The sequence below is a fragment of the Tyto alba genome, unplaced genomic scaffold (genome assembly GCF_018691265.1).
Source record: "Tyto alba isolate M040663 unplaced genomic scaffold, T.alba_DEE_v4.0 Super-Scaffold_27, whole genome shotgun sequence".
NCBI lineage: Eukaryota > Metazoa > Chordata > Aves > Strigiformes > Tytonidae > Tyto > Tyto alba.
The window spans coordinates 7,431,116-7,455,296 of NW_024881301.1; the positions used below are offsets into that span (position 1 = coordinate 7,431,116).

General features: G+C 40.5%; 1 protein-coding gene across 7 annotated transcripts in view; it reads left to right on the forward strand.

The window, feature by feature from the left end:
* OSBPL1A (oxysterol binding protein like 1A) overlaps window positions 1-24,181 on the forward strand; it is a 75,772-nt gene that overhangs the window by 21,248 nt on the left and 30,343 nt on the right. For 3 of the 7 annotated variants that reach the window (XM_042797936.1, XM_042797935.1, XM_042797937.1), the window contains 4 exons: window positions 650-751; window positions 2,188-2,313; window positions 3,478-3,559; window positions 6,308-6,414. In XM_042797936.1, the coding sequence (XP_042653870.1) occupies window positions 650-751; window positions 2,188-2,313; window positions 3,478-3,559; window positions 6,308-6,414 (417 nt within the window). Of the gene's footprint in view, window positions 1-649; window positions 752-2,187; window positions 2,314-3,477; window positions 3,560-6,307; window positions 6,415-9,386; window positions 9,500-9,639; window positions 9,832-11,709; window positions 11,728-21,947; window positions 22,262-24,181 lie in introns of those variants that run through there. The other 4 variants (XM_033001054.2, XM_033001055.2, XM_042797938.1 and 1 more) reach the window with 4 other exon arrangements.

A 24,181-nucleotide genomic window follows, 5' to 3' on the forward strand; every position in this document is an offset into this window, starting at 1 on the left:
ACAGCAAAGCTCTAATTCCTCTGGTAGCTGTCACTGGCTACCTGTGACTGATTGTGTAACTTAAGCTGATCTCAGTTGGAGAACTGATCAATTCTGAAGGTGATTTACAAGAATTCATTAAATTTCGTTAGGCTTTTGGAAGGGGTGAACAGAGGACAGAGGAGAAACAGGCCAGGTGCTGTTTATAATACACAGGAAGATGAAGTGTTTGAGGGGTTATTTCAATACTTTTTCTTCTATAACTAATCTGTCCTAGTACTATAGATTGGTACCACAAGTTCTATTAAACCACAGTTATATATACTCTTACTGTAGGAAGAGTGACTCTTGCTTTACTATATCTACAGATTCCTTAATGTTGGTGATCTCGCACCACTGCTGAGATTTTGTCTGAATCGAGTGGTGCAAATCTATGCAAATGCAATATTTTGACATAAAGAACTTCTGTATTTTCATTCATGATGTAAAATGCAAGACAGCACACTTCGCAAAACTGTTCTGACCAAGCTTTTTGTAAACTATAGTTGTTTTGCATCAAAATTGAGGCAAAAACTTCTTAAGAGTAATTCCCTATCTTGCTTAGTCTTACGGGTTTTATTTTCTTATTGATTCATTATTCTAATTTTGTGTTTTCTCTACACTGTTGTAGGTAAAATCTACAGACAGTTGCTTCTTTTCTGTCAGATGTTTTGATGACACTGTTCATCGTTTCAAGATTCCTAAAAATAGCCTTCCTTCTCAAACTAGAGAGGTAATAATAACTCTTTATCAAAGACTTTAAAATGTTATAACTTCTGGAATTAATAGTGTGCATACTACTTGCTATGGATGCATTAGTATTGGGTTCAGTATCTTGATCATCAAGACTTGGTAATGTAAGTGCAGATGTGGAATCTTTTAGCGTGACTATAGACTAAATAGCAAAAATGGACAGATTCTCATCCTCTTCAAAATCAGTGCTGCCTTGTTTTCCAGCTCTGTGCCTGGATTATGCCCTGTAGTCTAACTTTTTCTTTAACTTCTCCATGTGGTAAATTTCTATTGCAACTTCCTTCTATTGCACTTTCTTTCATAGTTTATTATCCCAAATAAAAGAATGTTTAATGGTACATTCTATTCTTAGCCATTCTCCCAGATTACCTAATAAATTATGTTTTCTTAAAAGGTGGGTCTGAAACAAGAGACTAACTTTTTGTTTTAGGGCTGTTTGGAGTGTAGTTAATATTGTACTTCTATAGGTGTATTAACTAGAGATGAAGTAGGCGCGGAGGCAACTGGAGTACTGTGTCCACTTCTGGACTCCCCACTATGAGAGAGATGCAAACATACTGAAGAGAGCCTAACAAAGGGATGGGTAAAAGGACCAGAGTATCTCTAATGCTAGGAAGGACTGAGAGTGCTGGGGGACTGCTCAGCCTGGAGAAAAGAAGGTTCAGGGGGATTTTGTCAATGGATGTGAATACCTGAAGGGAGGATGCAAAGAGGGATGGAGTCAGTCTCTTTCTTTTCAAGTGGTGCCCACTGACAGGACCAGAGGTAACGGGCACAAACTGAAACACAGGAGGCTCCCTCTGAATGTAAAAAATGTGAGGTTGACTGAGCACTGGCACAGGTTGCCTAGAGAGGTGGTGTCATCTCCATCCTTGGAGATACTCAGAAACCATCTGGACATGGTCCTGGAACACCAGCTCTAGCTGGTCCTGCGCGGGCAGAGGGATTTGGACCGGATGACTTCCAGAGATCCCTGCCAACCTCAGCCACTCTGTGATTTGATGATCAGGAAAAGAATTATGATGGCACTTGAGGTTTTATACACAGTTTGTCTTGCAGAAGAAGGCAGACTTTGTCACAGGGACCTTGCTGTCTGAACAGAAAACCAAAGATGCAAAATACATTCCCTACAGTCTTTTCTTAATTGATGTGATAATTTTCTTTTTAATGTGATTTTGGATAGACGAGGCGGGAGGGGTTACATTTGTGCTTAATCAGTTAAGTCTCTGACTACAGAGTATCTCATATTCAGTACGTACTACAATTTTTAACATTCTATTTTCTGCTTATTAAGGTGTCTCATTTTACTAATTAATATCTTACTGACAACAATAGAAAAATTTAATTTTTTATTTTACTGTTGCCTTCCGGGCATGACCTTTGAAATGTGTATTAACTCAGTTTTTTTCTGTTCAGAGTTGGCTGGAAGCAATAGAAGACCACTCTGCATATAGCACTCATTACTGCACACAGGAACAGCTGAGTAGTGATGATGAGGAAGATGATATAGTATCTGTTACAGACCTACAGGATACACTGAAAGTATGTACTGAGTACTTACTTGGCTCATGCATCTAGGCACTTGCAGATTAGTACTGCTTAGTGTTGAAATACTTTAGTGTACTTTTGGCTAACAGTAATGATTCTTTCGTCCCATGGATGCATTAATGCTGCTTGTATTTGCATTACTTACTGTCACATAGTCCTGCTCGGACTCTATGCATAAAATGGCATGTTCATCACAACTACAGGGTTGTGGTTTTCAGTTTTACCAGCACTGCTGCAAGGTATAAAGTTACTTGGTGCTTTCAGCCAGGAGAGGGAGCCTTGTGTACTGTACTTGGTGACACCGAGACTGGAGGATAAAAAACCTAATGTTCAGTGAGCTTTACCTCTGTAAAACAGACAATGAAATGGCTTAGAAATGATCCTTTAAGACCTCAGGTCACATCAGATGTGTTATACATTGATTGTTCAGACCTTCAATGGAAATGAGTCTTCCTTGACAATTCTAGCATTCAGCCTGTGATTCTTGCTTTTGCCATACATATACTTCTAAAGCCTTTTGTTTTAAGGAAAAGTTGACACTGCAATACAAAAATCTTCATGTGACTGAACTCCAAGTGGCTTGCACCATACCTTTTGGTACAAGAACTCAAAGTAGCTCATGGCAGAACAGAGATGGAAAGATAACTGGTGCTGGCAGTTCCCAGCAGCCTACAGAAGAAGATGGTATTATCTAATAGATAACTATCTCAAAGTTCAAATGCAGGCTTGGAATATGATCTTGGGGTGGGTCCCTGCACGTTGCTGTACTTGCCATACATCAGTTAACCTGTGCATTTGCTTATTTTGTCCTTAGGTTTGTCAAAGAACAAAAAATGGCTCGCTCTGGATTTTCAGACTTTAATAAAAAAGGGGGAGAAATGCAAAAGCTGTACATACAATGTAGCTTTAGGGTTTGGTTTGCTATGCTAATTTAAACAAAAGCTGGTCAGCAATATAATGTGAGTAAATCTTCTGTTTGCTTGTGTGATTTTGAAGGTACTTCAAGTAATTTCTTTTAATGTATCACTCTGTCACTGGGAATCTTTGTTAAGATGTAATGCTCTCTAAATTTAAAATTTTCAGTACAGTTAACAGAATAAATATACCCTTTCCTTAGAACAAGGCACTTCTGAACTAGCTATCCTTGCTGTCTTTCAGAAAGCCCAAGCATGCCAGCAAAGACTCAGTAAAGAGATTTCAGACTTTCTTGCAATGGTTAAATCTTTGGATGCTACAAAAGGTAAAATTTGTTTTTCTAAAATGCAGTTTGTTACCAGGCAACCAATTTTTTCTTTTAAGCAGCACATGCTTTAATTTCACCAAAATTAAATTTTCAGGAGCTTGAAAATATAGGACTGTTCCTCATTGAAACAGATTCAAATAAAGTAGCATTATACTAATCACTAAGAACTAAGATTTGAAGAAACAACTAAGTATGTTGGTTGAAAAAAATGTTATTAGTGGCAGTAAATGTAGTGAAAGTGCCTTTAGATATAGCGCTTACTGAGTAGTATTTTATGAAAATAACATAGAGGTTTACTTTCAATGTTTTAAAAAAAATCTGTAGTTGATAGCTTATGACAGAACATGTCTCCCAACAGGTACAAAGAACTACCTGTTTTACTCTAGCTTTCCCCTCAAAAAACTTGTCTTGTAGAGAGTAGAAACACTATGAAAGCTGGGGCGTGATAAACAGGATGTGAAATCATGAGCTATACAGGGAACTGAAGACACAGTGTGATGGAATATATTCCACAGACTTCTGCCTTGAGTTCTATGCCAGATTTGAATTTCTCAAGCTTCATTTTAAATAATAACTCTTAACACATACCTGGATTTTTGCAGCGTAACTGCCAAAAAAATAGCACAGGCATCAGGCTGTTAGTGATTAGAACTTGTTTCATTTAATGCATTGAACATGTACAGAAGTTGCTCACATATTAAACACACAAAGGAGTTCTGTAAGAACATCTAACACTTGCTCCTTTGAACCTGAGTCCTAGTTACATATTGTGACTAAAATTTATGAAGCTCGGACTAGAGAGCAAGTTGTTTATCAATACAAATCTATAGTCTGTAATAGAATAGCAGTTTTGGAGGAAAAGAGTTCTTTCTCTTCCATCCCTGTGCCTTCCCAAAAGGGGTCTGAAATAACAGCTTTTTCTCCATATGCTACTAAGGTGAGTTAATCTATCTTGCACTAACTGAATTTTTACCAAATTTTTATTTCACAAAGAAAAGTAAGCTTTCATAATACATATGAGTGTTTTATTGGGAAGCCTTTGTAACTAATAATACAATAAAACTGAAGTCTTCACAAAAAGCAGCTTGAAAATTAGTATGAGGTAGGTAAGTTTCCTTCGGTAGATACAGGGATGGCTTCTCTGACCCCATGTTGCTGACCTGAAGAACCAGTGAGGGCATTCACTTTTTAAAAAAATACACAACTTGAGTAACCAGAACCCATAGTAAAGCGAAAACAGATACTATGTCTTTCGTAGAAACTGCTAATATTGGCCAATAGCAGTAGGAAGTTCCTATTTTCCTCCCAATGAACGTTTGTAACTCAATGGGTCAGTGAACTGTTTTCGGATTCATGTGTAACCTCTGCAGGTCTCAACAGAAAGCTGCTTCAGCTCTGCCTGTTCTCACATTGGGTTGACATGGTATCTTTAAAGTATTTGAGACCTCTGGCTCCAGAAGAATGCATATTTCTGAGTTAAAAGTCCCTCCACGTGGAACTTCTAAAAGCTTTTGAGTAATATAAGAATGGCTCTACCTTGCGATCTGATGTTTAAAATTCTTTCCCTAACGGTCTCAACATGCTATTCTAAATCCAGGTATCTTTGAGATTTATGCATCTTAATATATTACAAATAAAGGTGTCTCCTGATCCTGCACTCAGTGTGCTGCCCCTCCTTCTAGACGCACTAGCTGTTCTTGATAGCTGCTGTAAGTAGAGATTCCTAATTCCAGTTGGTAGTGAGCTTTCGTATCAAAGACAGCAATTAGCATGTAGATATGTGCTGTATCTTGTCTTCCACAAGCAGTACAAGTTGTAAAATAAATTCAAGAACTGTCACTCCCAGACCTCTTAATCTTTATTGGTGTGACATCAGCTTGAAGCAGCTGTGTTACTAAATGGTGTCAAGTGATCCTGGAGTCTGCAGCCACTAACTGAATGCTTATTTTAATTGCAGTAAGTATGCTTCCTGAGAGAATGGCTTGCTTGACTTCTGAGGAATTGCTGCACATCACAAAAATTAAAAAATGAACTCATATATTAAGTGATTTCTACCAGATGATAGGGTTATCATGGTTTCCTGCTGCTTCTAGATATGTAGCCCCTTCTATAAATGGTCACAGAACTCAGGATGTGAGGTGGCGTTGCTCCGCAAGCTGTACAACTTATCCAGAAGATGAGTCCATTAAAATAAGATCTCCTTCCCCTTTTATTGATCAGTGTCCTTGTAACTCCCTGTCTGTTTTCTCAAACCTAAATCTCCAGCTGCACTGTGGTAAGCTTTTTCTCTTCTGTATAATACCATGGCAGAAGGCAAAAAAAAGCTACATGTCTCACTTTAACTTATGTTAAACCAGTGCAGCATCTTTTGTATCTGAATTCTGTCACCTGGCAACTCTGAGGCTTTTAAATGTAGAAAGTGGTTAAAAGGAGATTGTTGCTAGTCACTTTTCTGATGTCTTGCTGCCATAGCTTACTACCTCTGCTTTCTAAGCCATGCTGAAAGAGAAACTTGATCCATTCATGTGCCATTTATACCAGTACTAGGGAAAGGATGCAAAAGAAAGAACTTAGGTTCCCTCAGTGCTACTTTTGCTTGCCCTTTCCTCACACACATCTACAGGAAGGCTGGTGCACTGCAAGAATATGAATGTTATGTCTGTGTTACTTAGAGGTAAAATCAATTAAAAGAATCAGATAGTTTACAAAGTCCCCCCTAATGCTACTAATCTTTTGTGCTTTCAGGAGTATCTTCTCCTCTCCTGCAAAAAGTTGATGTGGTCTCTGAAGTATCTCAGGAAACATGTGAGGCCTTGGCTGACTGCCTTAACCTATTCACAAAGCACGAAGGGGTATGTATTGGGCTGCATGGGTCTATAAAGGGTCGGGTAGATGAGTATGTTTTACTAGTTCCCTGCTTGCCTGTTACAAAAATAAACACGCAAACCCATAAAACCTCATATTGTAGGTAAGCTGTCCTTTTGCATGCTGAAGGTGATGAAAACTCCTGCTTCTAGAGTAGCTAAGTTCCTCTACAAAAGGGTATCTTAGTATTTGAGTGTTCAGAAGAGACATGGATTTTGCTTAAGAACCACTGATTGTAATGTTCAAACTGAATGGTTGAATTCAATTAAAGCAGTTGCTTTGCTGATTTGAAGGTTAAAATATTGAGAAAATTCATCTTTTTTTTTTTTTTTTTTTTTTTGTACTGGCTAACTGAAGTGCTGAACAATACTGCTTCTGAATTTATTTTTCAGACCATGTGCTTAGTGGGTGTGCGAATGCTATCTATTGAACTTGTGGCTTTCCCAGTGACAAATATCTCTTATGGTGTTAAACATAATGTAGATGCTTCAATTTGGGAATATATGTCAAACTTGTTCGTTAATTCCTGGGGTAGGAGATGTGGTATTTTTCTTCACTCTCGAAGATGCCCTAGCACCATGGAATAAACTTGTCTTCCTGTATTGTGGTAACAGGAATCCCTCAGTTAGGCTCTTGTCATCAGTAAGCTGTGTTTCAAAATGAGGTTTGTGTTGGTGCTGTTAGTCTTTCAGTTATCTGTGAGCTGCAAACACTGGCTCCATTGTCTAGGTTTGGTTTAAGATTTTTTTTTTTCATTCCTTCCCAAGCCTTCTTGTCTCTAGTCATGAGTCTTCTAGACTTACTTGAGTCAAGCTCTATCAGAGTGGAACAAGCATTGCTTTTTTACATTGAGTTGTTTCTTAATCTAATATTAAAGTTGCCAGTTCCATTTGTGGGTGAGGGGGAAATTGTTACAACAGTGGGTGTGTAGTGTTAGTTAGTATTCCTTAATTGTGTTGGCATCTTGCTTCAAGCAAGACTGAAATAGCTTTCCAGAGTGGAATATGGCAAAACATATGGTGAAATTGTAATTTCACCTTACTTGAACTTGAACAGTCTTAGTAGGTGTTATAGAGGCTCTATTTTAATCTGGAAGCACATACATTTGGGTGCAGAGGGATAGGCTGAGGTGTGAACTTGAATTTCCATCATAGCTAGTGAAATCAGTCGGTCATGACAGAGAGATGTGGTCCTGGAGAGTTTTGAGTCTTGATATTTTTAAACTTCAAACTACTGCAATTCCAGAATATAATTCAGGCTTTTAAAGATGCCATAAACTCGTAAGGGAAATTACAGCAACAATCTCTTCCTAAGACTTGAACCATTCCAGAAAGTTATGTTCCTTGATCATTGTTCTTAAACCTACAACATTTGGCTTTGTTGCCTTCTGTAAGACAGGGCCCCATTCAGTGTTAATTTCTAGACTCAAGCTCTGCTGGCATTACAAAAGAAATTTATTGGGTTCTGCATTAGGAAGTGATAGGGCCCCAGTTTTATGCTTTTGTATCCCTTCCAAGTGTGTTCAATAGTAAAGCTTAACTCTGAAGTATCAAACTAATATAAAACTTCTTGTCTAAGTACCCTTAAAAAAAAGATTTTTTTTTTTTTTTTTTTTTTAGTATTTGTTTCTCTTCTGATCCTGATCTCAGTAATGAAGTTAAGGCTTAAGTGTTGTAAATGTTTGGGAGCAACTTCACGAATGCTCAGCTTTGATGGCAATTGGCTGCTGTTAACTTAAAACTGCCAAACTACCTTCAGGAAGGATAATTCTACCAAAAAAAAAAAAAAAAAAGTTTTAAAGGGTTCTTTCCTGCCTGCCCTGTTGTCTCCAGGCCTCTTTTGTTGTCAGCTGGGCTGTTTGACTGCAGTTTGTCTTATGGAGACTCCCTTGGAGAGGAATGAATTGTTCCACAATACCTTTCAGCTGCGTTGTGCATGCCCCCTGAAATCTGTTTCTCTAGGCAGGAACATTTTCTCAAGCTTGGCGCCTTTCTATCATGCCTCTTTAAGGAGAATTCTTTTCCCTCTAACTTAAATTGTCGGCATACCAGAGGCTACTGCTTGACTAATGAGGAGAGACTGCTAACTTCAGTAAGGATAACCACAGTAGCACTTTTTTTTTTTTTCCCTTTTAGAGAAGACTCTTTGTTTCGGTATTGCCCATCCCTGTGCTATGTAAATCGTAGCATAATTGTGCCGTATGCAAATGAAACTGCTAATACAGCCCTAAAGGGGAAAAAAAAAAAAAACCAAACAAAAAACAAACAAAAAAAAAAACCCAAACAAACAAAAAAACCCCAAACAACAACAAAAGGTTGGGCTCTCTTCCACTGGCGTTAGAAGTGCTGCAGGAGCGCGGTGCCCACACGCTCCGTCTGTCCGCTGCTCCCCCCGCGCCGGTGCTGCCGTGCGGGGCTGGGCGCGCCCCGGTTCCGGCGGGGGGGGGGGGGGGGGGGAGCCGCCGCCCGGTGCCGGGGAAGGCGTGACCTCACCCCTCCGCACGGCGGGAGCTGCTGTGACGCCATAGAGGGGAAGCGGGGCGGGGGGGGGAAGCGTCTAAAAATAACCCACTGCGGCGGGCTCCGCGCGGGAGGGGCTCTGGGACCCGCGTACCGCGCGGCTCCGGCGGGAGGGTCCCCGCTCTGTCAGCGGCGGGCAGGCGCCGCTGTCCCCGTCCCGGCGGCGGGGCGGGAGCGCTCGGCCCGTCAGGCCATTTTTAGCCGGGCCGGGAGCCGGCTGCCGCCCCGCTCTCTCGGCTTGGTTCCCTCCGTGTCCCCCCCCGCCTCCATCCCCGTCTCTCTCCTTCCCTCCGCCGCCGCGCTCGGCGGGACCCGCTGGCCCTGGCGGTGCGCGCCGCCGGGGCGCGGAGCAGCGCGCGGGCTGCGCGGGGCGGGCGCGAGCCCCCGGGGCCGCGCCCCGGCGGGGCGGCCGCCCGCGCCCGCGGAGGGGCCGCCCGCGCCCGCTGCGCGGCCCGGCCGCCGCCGCTGCTGCCGCCGCCGCCCGGGGGGGCGGCTCTTCCCGCCCGGCGGGGCGAGGTCTGGGAGCGGCCGCCCGCCCGCCAGCGGCTCCGCGGTACGTAGGGTGCGCGGTGGGTTGGGTGCGGGCTGGTGGGGTGATTTTTTGGGGCTTTTGGGTTGTTTTGGGGGTTGTGGTTGGTTTGTTGTTTTTTTTTTTTTTTGTTTGTTTTTTTTTGTTTGCTTGGTTTCTTTTTCCCCGCTTCTTGACATTGGGGTGAACCTTTCAGCGTCAAGCGGGGAAGGCAGAGATGAGCGCGGATGCTTTTTGCCGAACAATTAGAACAAGTGAGGGAAGAAGGAAGATAATTTGGTTGCTTTAATCTATTGAGGCGTTGGTGTCGGAGGTAGCGCAGCTTGAAACGTTTTCTGCAGTGACTTTGACCCAAGGTTAGTAAGTATGGTTTCAAAGCAGGACTTCCCTTGTACTATTTCTGACAGATATTGGAACCTGCTTTCTCACAGCAGCTAGATTCTAGTATTTCTGTATTCTAAGGTATTTATGTGTAGTTGCAGAAGATTAACTTAAGGTTCTTTGCATGCTATTATCTCTGCTAGATTTTCTGGGTGAGTTTAAAATTTGTCTCCCAGTACTTGAGCTGCATGCACTGAAGCTGTATGAAACTGATAGGAAAGGTAGTCTTTAAAGAAATCAGCTTTATTATTTTTTTGAAGCTTGCTTCTTTATTAACCTGTGCTAGATAACATGTGCTGACGAGTATTTTGACTCTCCTGAGTTTCACTTTTGACATCAAAGGTTATATTTAACTGTAAATTAAGGGCTCATATTGGATGAGTTTAGAACAAATAGCAGTTGTAAGATGACTTCATCTGTAGTTTGTGGCTTTGATCTTCCTTTGTAGGTGGTGTCATTCTTTCTAGTTTGGTTGTTTTGGGTTTTTTGAAAAGGGGATTTGTTTATAAGCTGATGAAAAACCTTAGCTGATAAGAGAAGGGATTCAGAAAAGGTTTTTTCATTTCTTGGTTTAAATGAGTTGTATACTCAGCTGGGTAGAATTTGTCATAACAAATTAAGCTTGTCATTTTTACAGAAACATTAAGGTCAAAATGCTGTGGTTCATAGTCCGTGAATTTAGTTATCTTTACCATGGCGTAACATGTAATCTCTTATAACGGATGGACAGTAAATAAATATGCACGCAGTTCAACTAGCAAATATTAATCTCTAGAAGTTTAGTGTACCGCCTTAGTTTATTTCATATTGCTTAGAAATGTAATTGAATGTCCAAAGGTTAGAAGTGTCTCTGTGCTCTTGTGAATGAATGCATGCATGCTCTTTGGGATACAAATAGTTGTCTTTAATATGTGTCTGGTTTGTGGTCTGGGAGACATGTATGAGCATGGCTCTTACAACTCAGATCTACTACCTTACTGGATTGTGAATAAAGAAGGTGCCTGTAAACTGTGTCCAGGTGACACCTTAATGAGACTTTTTATGTTTCCTTGTGGAGGTGAGGGGAGAACTATTGATAAGGGCACCCTGAGCAAATCTGTCTAGAAAAATCCTGGAGTCTGTCAGCAGTCCTTTTCTGCCACCTGGCAATATAGTCAGCTACAATGACCTCTGTAAGGTCTCGGGAGCCTTTGCTGTGGGGGAGGCAGAGATGAAGAGGGGCTGAGGGACTCGAATAAAATCAGGGAAGCTAAGAAAGAGGTTAATTTTATGATTTCTGAATTAGTTCTGGGGAGGGTTTCATTTCTCAGCTGGCTGTTTTACTAGACCTAGAACCACAGAGTCCCTAGCCCCTCAAGTTGTGAAACCAGTGCCTGTGTTTCTCCGTTCTTTTTTTCTTTATGCTTAGAAACATGTGACAGCTCTGATTTTTAAATCTTTTTTTTTTTTTTTTTCTTCTTCCTTTCAATCACTGGAACACAAAAGAACAATTCTGTCATCCGTTCTGTTCTGCGGCTCTTGCTGAAAGCAGTGGAAATCAAGGGAAGACTTCAGTGTGTCAGGGGCTATAGGCAGTGCTCCAAACTGAAACGCTGTTCAGCCTGTAAACTTGGGAAAAGGAGGAGAGCAGTATTCAGACAGTTGGTAATTGCACTGGGCACAGAAAAAGATGTCTGGTGTTGAGCGACTCGAGGTGTGTCTGCATCAAGAAAACATTTATTGCCCGTATAAGTCTCTAACGGACCTGACCCTCTTTCTTCCCCAATCCTTCAAATGAGTAGAAACATATTAGAAATACCCAGTACATCTTGTAACCTGCTTGAAAGTAACAAGTCCACTGGAAGCTTCTCTGTGCTCAAGCAGGTGCCCAGGTAATGATTGATACTTTTCCCTTACATGGAAGAGCATGGGATATAGCATGTTGTAGAATGATGTATAGAGATGGCATATAAGAGAACAAAGCTACTGACAGGAAGGTCATTTGGCAGGTTGTTTCTCCTGCCAGAACATCAGCAGTTCTAGTCATGCTTTGATGATGCTTGCTGAACTCATTTTTGGATGCTGTATAGGCATGTGTCTTTCATATGTGGTAGAGCTCTAAAGAGATATTCCAATTGGAAGAACTTGGTAGTGAAACGTTTGCAGATGACATAGTGCTCTTCCTCTGGAAGCATTTTTTTTTTTCTTCCACTGTATTGCAGCTTTGCAGGTAGAAAGCTAACTACAGGTCTGTGAAGACAACATGTTTATTGGTAAAGGAAGGAGTTTATCGAGTCCAAAGTATGTAGGAGATAGGAGAATTAAGGAACATGACTTTTTTTCTGAGACTTTCCTAGAGCAGCCAAGACTGAATAGGTCACCAGAGTGGGCAGAGAAGCAAAGCAGCAGCCCAGACAGAAGATTGTTAAAAAACCAAATACTGGGACTCCATTCAGGCAAAATATAAGTAAATATTACTGCTTTTCTTTTATAAAAGGTTGTTATGTGTGTTGACAGAATGTTTAAATTTTGAAGCAGTTGATAAGTTACTTGGTCAAGTGCTGCATACAAAGGCCTTCTGGGTGGCAGACAGTTCTGGCTGCCAGAAGGATGCCTGGCTGTTACTATAGGACAACAGATTAATGCTACTGGGCTTTGTAGTACATCAGTCCCAGATCCTTTTTCTTTTTCTTTTTTTTCTTTCTTAAGAGTGTGTACTTTAAACCTTTTTCCTTGTAGCTGGTAATATATTTGAATATAATCTACTGGCAAAGTGACATACTAATTTCTAGTGATGGGGAAACTGTTGCTGACTTGTAGCACTACGAGCCTATGTGAAAGTTGGTCACACAACTTGTCTGAAGGCATTCTTCACTTGGTAGTGTATTGCTCAACTCAGCACACTGCTAACTTGTTCTTGTACCTTTCAGAGTGGATTAATGCTTTTTCAAAGCTTGGCTTTTAGATATTTTTTTTCTTGGCATCTGTTGTTGAGCAGCCTGGTATAAACTAACTTGGAATCTGTTCATGGGCCTCTGGAGAAACACAGTGCCTAAACATACTAGTTTGAAATGAGACCCCTTCTCACTGTGCTTCTGCAGCCCCCGCTCTGAGGTTTACTTCTCTGGTCTTGTCTGTGACTTGCTTGGGGTTTTTATGTTTAATCCAAAAACATGGAGAAAAGGGGCTTAGCTGAGGCTGCAGCGGGGAAAGATCAAGCAGCAATCAACTTCAATGGAATAGTATTTGATATAGGAAGCTTCTCAAATAGGAATTAGCAATTCTGTTTTCTGTGAATGTATTTGAAAAATGGTGCTTTTTGTGTAAACTGATGGGAACAAAAAAGAAATATACAACATGTAAATTTTCTTTCTGTGTTCTCACTACTTACTGCTATGAGGATATTGTTTGTTTTCCTCTCTTCCATGATTGGAAAACAAACTGGAGTGAGAAGGGTGCATGCTTTTATTTTTCTAGTGTCATTGTGTAAAGCTCATCAGCTTGTTTTCAGTGTTTTGGCTTAACGTGTATCTGATGTGTCTTGGAAGAAAGATGAACAGCAGAGTTTGAAAACTTGCTAGCTCCCAGCCAGTGTGTTGTCAGCACTGACTGGTAACATTTCAGGAAAAAAAATGAAGTAGCAAAAACCAGGATTTAAGGGTGAACCTCTGTGCATAGCACCATACTTGTTAACTTTGTTTTCTGGGATTTGGCATGCAAGTGTGTGAGATACTTGACTGCAGTGGCGGTCTGGCTGAGTGGTCTGGCTCTGTTTCAGCTGCATAAAACATCAGAATGCTGAACTGGGTAACTGCGGTCACGCACGTTCACTAATTCTCTGGAGATGTATTCTCCTTCTTGACTTTCCTATCTTGAAACTTAGGGTTTTTATAATGCCTTTTTTCCTTGTAAAGCTTATAAAAACTAGTTTCTTAGAAATAATTTTTAAAATTATTATTTTACTACACATGAAAACCGAATTTCCCATATCCTGTTCAATACTGGGTATTAACACATGCTCTTGAGGGAGATCAGATACTTAACGTTTTATTACCCGTAGGTTTTTATGTGAGGTTGTTCTAAAGGCATCGTCTCTGAGTAGCATAAGTAACTTAAGGGTTTGTGTCACTTAACTGTTGTCAAATCACCTTAAGTTTGCCATGAGGTGAATTTTTGGTATGCTTTATTTGGCTTCCTTAAATGCCAGTGATCTCAGAGCTCTTGCTTTATGGCCCAGTAGGCTGTCCATGTGCAGTTGCAATAGCCTTTCCTTGAATAAAGGAGGTTGAGTCTAAACTTACTTTTCCGTTGTTCTTTGCTGCGTGTTTAGTTGGTGTATTTTAGTCTCTCTTGATTCCATGAAATATAGGGTCTTCTAGCTATGGTGAATAAAATGGATGATCTCCCATTTAGACAGTACTAGTGTGTGTGGGATAATGTGTTGTCCATTTTTATTTTCTTTTTTTTTTTTCTTTACCTGGCCGCAGTCATGGCTTTTCAACCAAAACTGCTTTTTTTTTACTTCTTTATTCAATGACTCCTCAGAGCTGATGTTATTTTTATAAGAAAGGTAAACTGTTGTGGAGTTTGACCTCCTGTCTGATTTTTAACCTTGTGAACTGAGTACTTGTTGGCCTATCTCTCCCAGACAGCCAGCGACTTTAAAAGCTTTTTTGGTTTTAATATTCAGAAGTGCGTTATCTCTGCTTCTTGCACTGTCCAGTAGAGAAATGTGTTAGTATAATGCTGACTGCTGAGTCACTGAGGTTATCACTAAAATTAGTAAATGGGCTGTGTTTAGAAAGTGTTTGTGCACTGAAAAGAAATCACTGGTATTATAGCTTTCCTTAAAGGTACATGCCAGGCCTGGTCATCAAGGAATGTTAGTAGCCTCTCTCTCCAGAGTGTGTGTATTCTTAACATCACCCCCTTCTAAATGCATCAGTAATATGATTTAAAAATGAATGTGTTCACTGTTATGTACAAATGGGAAATGCAGGCCTATGCTGTCCTATAAGGATAGTTGATAAGCATGCACATAACAAATGATGCTCCATTTATAGTAAAGAGCTGAGCTGAATATTGCTGCCCAGGAGTGTTAAGATAGAGGGCCTCTTATGAATAAAGTGTATCCATTTGTTGTGAATATTGTGAGGAATCCAGTATAAGGGGCTGTCCAGCTTTGATGTAAGCATAGCTGTCATCTGAATATCTCATCTTTGTAGAATGCATTTGGGAGTGCCACCTGTGATGTGCTTACTTTGCTTGCATGGCTTTATGTTAAGACACTTGTAAGGTGAATGTGGAGTCAGTCAGTGGTTTAGATTACGAATGTTTTCCTTCCTCTCATACTTGTCACTGCTACATTATTAATGTTAAAAGTTGGACATCAGTGCAATAACTCTGGGATCCATAGGTACACCAGGAGACTTTGAGAATGGCTTTGAAGCATGCCTATTTGAAGGAAGTCTGCAGTATACATCATAACATAGTGGTACTCCTTAGCTCAGAAGTAGAACAGTTTAGTCACAGCTTTGTGCTGCTGAAGCTACACTGCTTCCGCAATGTAAGCTTGTTCAGGTATGTTGTTTGACCCTTGAATAGAAATACAACTTCCTATTAATCTTGAAATTTAAGTGTTGCTCTTCCAGGTCTCTCTTTTTGAGTCAAGAGCTATAGTGGGAGAAAGGGTAGGGAGAACAAAACTACTCTCACCTTATCTGGAAACATTCAGTTTAATTGGTCAGAGCATCAGCTTCTAGGCCTTGTGCAGGACTACCATAGCAGAAAAGCATCTTCAGGAACTTGGAGGGTTTTAACTGCTAGATATGAACTAATGGGACACAGTCATACATGGGCATTTTGTCATTGTGGTGGGGAATAATCTTAAATTGTCAAGGTAATGGTATAACTCCTCTAGGTGATATGGTAATCGATATATGTCAGCAGTTTCCTTGCTGGAAATGCCAGCAAGACTATTAATTGTGGAAGTATTCTGTGCTGTGCATGCAAATTGAATTGTCTGTTGTTCTAGCAAAACGCCTTGCTGCAAGATCAGACAAATCAAATTGAGGTGAAAATGAGCTGGCTGAGCCTTTAAGACGGCTTGAAACCATAGATGGTAGCACCTGTGCCTATGGATAGCAGAAACCTAGTTTTGTTAGACCTGTATCATCTCCAGCTCTGAAGCCACTTTTCAGGCTAAGGGCTAAACTTTAATCTCACAGAGCAACAAAATGGAAATGGTTGAGGTTGGTAGGGACCTCTGGAGATCCTGTGGTCCAATCCCTCTGCTCAGGCGGGGCCACCTAGAACTGGTTGCCCAGGTCCATGTCCAGACAGCTTTTGAGTACCTCCAAGGACAGAGATTCCGTAACCTCTCTGGACAACATGTGCCAGTGCTCAGTCACCCTCACAGTTAAAAAGTGTTGATGTTTAGAGGGAATCTCCTGTGTTTCAGCTTGTGCCCACTGCCTCTTGTCCTGTCAGTGGTCACCACTGAGAAGAGCCTGTCTCCGACTTCTTCGCACCCTCGCTTTCAGGTATTCATATAGATTGACGAGATCCACCCTGAGCCTTCTCTTCTCTAGCCTGAGCAGTCCTCAGACATCCACACAGTACTTAAGAGGCAGTTCAGTCCAGTAGTTTTAGACAGTGTGAGGGAACGTGTCACAGATCATCTGATGCCATACGATCAGTGCTTTTTTACTATTTTCTTTGCTCCCACATACAATTTATTGACTCTAAAAAAGCGACATGTCACTCTAGGCTGTTAGATCCTGTTTCAGCTTGGGGTGGGGAGAACTCTTGGTGTTCCTTAGACTTAGACTTTCATCAAATCTACCTCCCAGTTTTATTCTACCAGCCAGTGTTTTTTATTGGAGAAGCTCATAAAAAGGCTTACTGGAAGTTTAAGATGGAGCCACTTCTTCCTCTGAACTGTAGATCTTACTGGATTGCATATTGGGAAGTAATAAATATAATATTTATCAGTAAATACCTTTGCTAACGTGTTAAGTGTGTATGGGGGAGAAGCAGGCTTGTTTTGTCTACTCAATCTTAGGTACTTTTTGCACAAGAAGGACCTAAATAGCAGTATGTAACACACTGAATTCCTGCAACAGCGAAAGTAAAAAGAAAACACCCAACAGCAACAAAACCCTCACCAGATAAGGGCACAAGTGTTTTAGACCCTTCATAAGGAGGGAAGATCTGCTCACTGAATTAGACTATTTGGATTATCTAGCTGTTCTGCATGGCAATGGTTGTGATCTATAGTGTCTTCTTGTAATATAACATTAAGTATTGTATTTGGGATAATTGTGATGGGTTTAGACTGTAGCAATTATTTCTAACAAAAATAAGAACTGGGAGGCAGTACTACAGATTTCATTCTCAATATGCAAATGTCTTTTTGCTAATTTGATCTGAGGTTGTGAACTTCCAATTTGAATTTCCGTAGCCCAAAGCATAGTTATCTGTCTGCCTTAACTCCTGGGCAAACTTCTGTATGACATATTATAATTTCAGGAAATATCTTACTAGTGTACCCAGGGCCTTTCTGATGTCTGCTGGCTATTGCCAGTTTAGGGGTAAGGACAAAACAGTGTCTCAGAGGAAAGTCATCCCTAAGAAGAGATGAATGTCTTCATGCTGGAAGTCATTCTAAAATCTGAAGTAGAAGTGGGGTTTCTGCATTCGTCTGCCTGTGAAGTCTGATTCTTTAATGGTGGGAAGTTGAGAAGAGCCTGTTCAGAGCTATGGCAAATGCGAATGCTTTCCAAGGTGGATTTTGCTTGTAGCTTAGAACTCCAGCACTGTATTGTGAAACTCACCATTGACTTCTGGCCTATGTAGGAGTTCAACTTTTTAAATTTTCAACTAATTTGGTTGGCATCCAAAATGAAATAAAAAACTAGCAAATAAGACATCTGAGTTTTTCATAAATCCAGAACAACTGTACGGAGTGCATGTTTGTTTTGGAATTGCTTTTCAAAAAACCTGACAGTTATTCTTCATGAATAATTAACAAGATTCCTTATGCGGAGCTTGAAGAACTGACAACCAGCTTCAGAAGTGTTAATTTTTTAATAGGAAGCTGGTTTCACTCTGAGTCAACAACGTATCCAGTTGTGTAGCAGCACTAGTAAGCTGGTGTGAGCCAACAAAAACATAGCAAAACCATGACAGTTGCTTCAAAAGACAAAACATTAATACACGCATTTGCTGTGATCCAACTGGGAAGAAGTGTGTGGGAGAGGATACAAAGGAGTTGATCAAAGTAATCAGTGGTGTATACAGAAAAGTACTTAAGTGAAGTAGTTAGATCAAAACTGCCTTAAGATCTATTTTCAAAACAGTCCTTAAGAATAAAACGGAAATGTTTCCTGTGCGTGTTCTTAAGAACTACATCTTAAAGTCTGGTCTCTCTGTTTGTGAGGCTAGCAAACTTCAAAGATGTCCAGAGTCTCTCAAAGGGAAAAGACACAAAAAAAGTCCCTACCGTATCTGAAAACACGCAGCAGTATACTGTTCTAGTCCTGTTGGCATTGGTATAATATGCATCAGTTTGAATGAGACCCTTAGTTTGGGTAAGATTACTTGTGGCATATGCCTCTGAGGAAATAGATGCTTAATCTCACTATGGCAGCAAAATATCTTTGGGGGGTGTTTTTTTCTGGTAATCTTGTAGCTCTGCAACTTGAAACAGGCCTCCCAAGCATGTACATCACTGCTGACGTCATTCAGTCCCAGCTTGTTTTGGCATAAGGTATTGGCAAACATGAATAGCAGCCATATTTAATTTCAGCTTTGCTCAGAATAGAAACAATACTTAACAGAAAATGACAAAATCAGAAGGCTTTTTGTTTGAACTCCTGATATTTGACTAATCGTTATTATACTACTAGAACACGAGTAGGGACAGTATGCACTCTGGAAACTAACAACTTCTGCAGCTCTCAAACCTAGGTGGACTTCATGAGATTTATCAGTTTACAGTTAAATGTAAAAAACAAATACTTTTGAGAGGAACAGTTGGAATTGCCATTAAGTTTCACTTTAGAAACAAACCAGAAAAAGCTCTAGTAAGTCTTAACCAGTGCAGAATCACTTTAGAGAAAGCAGTTTCTCTGGAAAAGCTTAAACCCAGGCTTTTAAGCTAAAACCACCCTTCTAATCTGCAATCAGAAATTAAGTCTTTGCAGTTTATTCTTGTGCTTCTAGATGGGCTCTTGGCTCAAACTGCAACATTCTCCGCTGGTTAAAACTGCGGTGCTTCATCAGCCTCCAAATAAACAAACTTTGACATAGCCAAATGTGGAAACAGGAGAGGGGAAGGAAGGCAGGCAGCAAAGTCCATGCTGAGGAGGAAGTGTCAGTGTCTTAGGAGGCGAAAGGTGGGGGGCGGACAGTTTTTGTTCCTAGCATGTGGATAGTTCAGAAACTGTTAATCCAAGCAGTCTTAAATTATTAATTTTTAGAAGACCTGTATGTTGGAAGAAGGGTGCTGACTGCTCTCAGCATCTCCAGCTCTTCTCTTGAATAACAATTCTCTTACAGCTTTGATGTTTCTGTTGACATGATCCTGCCAAAGTCTGAGTTTCTTCTGAGTGGACAATAGCTTGGCTCTTGCTTCTAGCAGTGGTTCCACTGTCTAAGCTTTATGATCGTATCTGGTCCTTTCCTTCATTAGCAGAATGTTAATATTTTAATAAGTCAAATATAGGGAAATATGGTAACTTTGTACTCAGAAGACTTAAATGTAGCCTTCCCAAATCAGCCCTGCTAAACTCCTCCTGTTGAACTTTGGAGGTGAACATTTGTAGTTGATTAACAATGAATCCTTGTTCTCATCTGGGGAATGATTGAGGCAGAGTCTTATGACTTGATTTTCAAAGTCTGTGGTCTCTTCTACAGGCTTTGAATTAGGATGTAAGTGACTAGATTACCAGGACTTCAGATTGCTGTGTATGGGGTTTGCTTGTGTGTATGGGGGTCTTTCAGTCTTTATACAAAAAGGAACTTTATTGGTGAAGTTTCCTGTATACGGGTCTGAAAAAAAAGCTAAATGTTACGTTAGCCTTCTGAGGTTTTTTTTCTCTCTTGAATTTGATGATCTCAGTAAGAAGTGGTACTCTGATGCTGTAGCTGTAGAGTCAGCTGGCCAGACTTCTGAGATGAAGACTGATGCTGTCTTGTGATACATTAAGTAACCCTTTACCTATCATCAGTGAGCTCAGCTTACCTCCTTGATTAACTGATCACATCTTGTTTTGCATTTCAGTAGTTGCACTAGCAGTAGTTCAAGTCACTGGCAAGTATTAACTATTCTATTTTTAACTAGAGATCTGATAGATCTCTGAAGCCAGGTAAATGGTAAGTTTATAGCACAGAGAGAGAGAAAACCTAAGCAAGAAACAATGGTTGGGGGAAAGCATGACTTTCTTGGATCAGTCCTCTCTACACTGGGGAGAGCCAAAGGTATGATGTTTACAAGAGCTAGTTTACTCCAGCAAATGAATAGTTATGATACAAAGCCTTAACATATGTTAAGATAGCAGATGTTCGTCACAAGTTCCTTGTGGTTGATGGTGATGGGGCGTGGTGAGTCAGCAGGGGGACTCTGTGGAAAGGCCTGTGTGTAAACAGATAAGAAGTCTGAAAGTTTTGTATAAAATACCTACGTGCTTTAGGGCTTTAGGAATCTAGTGATGTGTTCATGAAACCGATTGCATCTGTTTGGGAACACCTTGTTTTTGCTTTAATGTGAGCTGTCACATGTTGCAGTTTTATGATGTGTCATAGGAGTATTCATAAAGCACTTGTTCCTTTCTCTAGTACCTCAAATACCTGAGATGTGCTTGCAAAGAAACATACTGAAACTAAAACTGTTCTTGGCTTTGGGGGATAGAGGTGGGGGAGCGTTAGGAGAAAAGCAGGATTATGCATATTCATATCGTATACTCACGTGTGCTTAGTGGGAGTTAAGTCCCATGAGTAGAGGCAAGAATCAAGCCTTTTTTAAAATTTACTTTCTTTCTGGAAAACTTCCTTTATTGAAGCTCAGATGCGATTAAAACTACAAGAACTCCACATGAGAGCAATTGGTTTCAGTTTTCACTTCAGTAGCAACTTAAGTAACAACTTAGTTCTACTCTACGTAACAGAAAATCTAAAAGCACTTTTTTGGTAGAAGCATAACCTGTAGAATTAGTGCTGCAGTAGCATGCTTCAAAGCTAGATAACAAAATATATAGAACTGTTCCATTTCTAAACAGATAAGCCTCAGGGAAGATACTCAAAGTTTTTACATTTCTTCTACAATGGAAATGAAAAGGCAGGTTTTGTTCAAGACACGAATGCAGACCTGGCTCTTCACAAAACTATGTACTTCTCATTCTACATTAAATGCAAAAGAATAGCAGATTTACTCAGCACTAGTTTAAACTGGTCATCACAAAGAACTGGCTTATGCAAGGAGGCGCTAGCAATAGGGACTGTATTGTACTAACAGCAGAATTGCAACTATGAGCTTGTCTGTTAGAATAGACAAGCAGTGTACATAACAAACTGCATTGAGGTTGTGATTTGCCTGGTAGCCGCAGATTTTTTGGTAGGGGTTTTCGTTTGGTATGAAGATCACTGAAGAAGGGAAAGGATCCTTGCTTTGGATTCCCAGTGCTTCCTGCGAGTAGTTTTCCATAGTGTGATGTGTTGTTACAACATGTAGCTTTGTAGATTATGTCTTTCAGGATAGTATGTCTTATTGGAGTAGCTGATCCTAGAAACTAAGTTTCATATAAATAGATGTAGTGTGAAACAAATGGCAAGTGTGATTTGGTATTTACTTCATCACAGAAAGCAGGATTACATTTCTTAATGTCAGGAGATGTCCATAGAAAACTGTCAGTTCTACTACAGCAGCATTTTTCCAATTCCTGGGTTATATGCTAATTTCCAGCTGGGTGTTAGACTAGCCCTTTGCTTGCTACTGAAAGCTTGCACCTTGTGTCTGTGCTTCGTGGCAAATGTCCCATAAGTGATGACGTTTTGGGGAGGATGGAATTTCTGTGGCAGTTGGACAAAGCCATTCATTTTGAAAACCAAAACCCCACTTCCCAGTAGTGGGAGGCATTGGTGAGGCAGTGTCTTGGGCTGCTTTCCTGCACTCGGCTCACTGCAGAGCAGCCTTGGTACACGGCGTACTGACACCCCGGCAGAGCCTGGCTTCACATCCCCTGGTGGTTGCTATGTGAAAGAGGTGGTTCTTCCTTCCTACACAACTCAAAAGTCTGCATATTTTGGGCATTCTTATTTCTAACACTGAAGTTGAGTGCTTTTGAAAGTAAAATTCAACTAAATCACACTGCAGTCTTGTGAAGTCTGTCTTCTCTCTTTCTCAGTCCAGGAGAACCTAGAGCTAAGGTATGCTGTCTTTCCATTTACTATTCTAATGTTAAAGGAAGGTAGCCGTATGTATTGTTGAGGTGTCTGCATTTATTCTATGCCATGCTTGCTATGTGTTGTTTTTAGGATTTACTTGCAGCTGCAACAGCATGTTGCTGAGATGATCGTTTATTAGCTGGGCGTACAGTGGTATGACCCTTTCCTACCCCACAAAAGTGCCACTGTTGTAGGGGATTAATTTAAATTAAAAGCATCCAGCACCAAACAAAGCAAGTATTTTGTGTATTGTACTGAGATGTCTTCAGGATGGACAGAGAAGCCTTGGTTACAGGCTGTGTCAATATAGTTCAAGACTTCAGGCTCTAAAAAGGAGAAAAAAAAAAAAAAGAAAAAAAAAAGAAAAAAAAAGTAGTAGTAGTGGTTTCCTGCATATCACTAGTGTCCCACCTACCTCATGGAAGCTGAGGGTACAGAAAGGAATGGGACTGGTGTTTGTTACACACAGATTAAGCTTTTTGATATTTTGGAATAGGCATGTGAACTTTCTGCTGGTAATACACAGTGAAGGAGTTAACCTTTGGACCACGCTCTTGTGCATAGCAAGATTTCAAATAGCTTTGAAAGACAGTAGAAGTATCAGCAAATAGCTTGTTGCTTTCCTTTTTAAAAAAATAAATAAATAGAGGTCTGACTGCTAAAATAACTCAGTTCTGCTATTTAAATTCACAATTCAGTGCTTACAGCCTGAAGGACTCAAATATTTATGGGAAACTGTCAGAAGCAGATTCACATTCAGTTAAACCAGAAGGAAAAGCAGTTACCAGAACTTAGATATCAAACATCTTCAGCTGGAGAATTATTTAAAAAAAAAAAAATGTTGCACTGACCTAGATACTGAAGTCTTGGGGGTTCTGTGTCAGTGTATCAGGTTATAGCTGTGTCTATAGCTGTAAGGTTAATGACTGAGTGATTGTTTGCTTCTGTGAGACAAAGCTAGATAGTTTCCATCGTCAATTACAAATCTGAAGTTTCACTATAATAATCTCTTTAGAGATGAAAATAAGACTGACCTTCACTGCCATTGTCTAGCACTCGCCCAACTTCAGTGATAACTGTAATTGCTCTTGTGCAGAACAGCTCCCGACAAGGGGAAGGTAGGAAGCCTGACCAGTTGAACGCGGGCAACTCAGCTGGGCGCATGCTGGGCTCGGTAGAGCGCTCTGTGCTGCCGTCCCTGTGGAGCACAGTGCAGAGCTTGTAACACTGGCATGGCAGGGATCAGAAAGACTACAGCCATTCCATAGCTGGAGGATGAGGAGCTGAACTCAGTATGATGTGAATTGCCATCTGTCTCTTTCTCAGATTAGGCACCCCTACTAAAGGTACAGAAATCATGGCTGCATCACAAGCTGTGCCTTACGCAGGCTGTCGATAAGATCTCTTCTGATATTTTCCTGAGTATGCTCAGACTGAATTTCCAGAGCTACATGTGCACTGATACCTGCATCATTTTGGTGTGCTATTTACTACCTTATATAAATATTTGTGTCACTGTGTAAAATAGTGTGGTACTCAGCTAATGCAACTTCATGAAATTATATGATATTCCCCTGAAAAATGTTGGTCTATCTGCATCCAGTTTAACAGACTGAAATGCATATGCTTCTGAAAGCGGGTGTTTTCTTCATTATTTTATGCTTGTCTTCTTGCTTTATCCTAAAGATTTTGTGTTAGTAAGCATTTTTAAAACTAGTCTGGAGGTTCCGTCTAATCTTGCAGTTGTTTTTGTGTTGGGACACTGAAGAAAGACAGGATTGGGAAGAAAAAAACTTTGGAAAGATGGATAAAGTCAAAGTGTCATCTCTAAAAATGGTGGTGGAGTAACCAGGAATGTGAATGAAATGGCTGGAGTAGCCAGGAATGTGAATGAAACAGTGT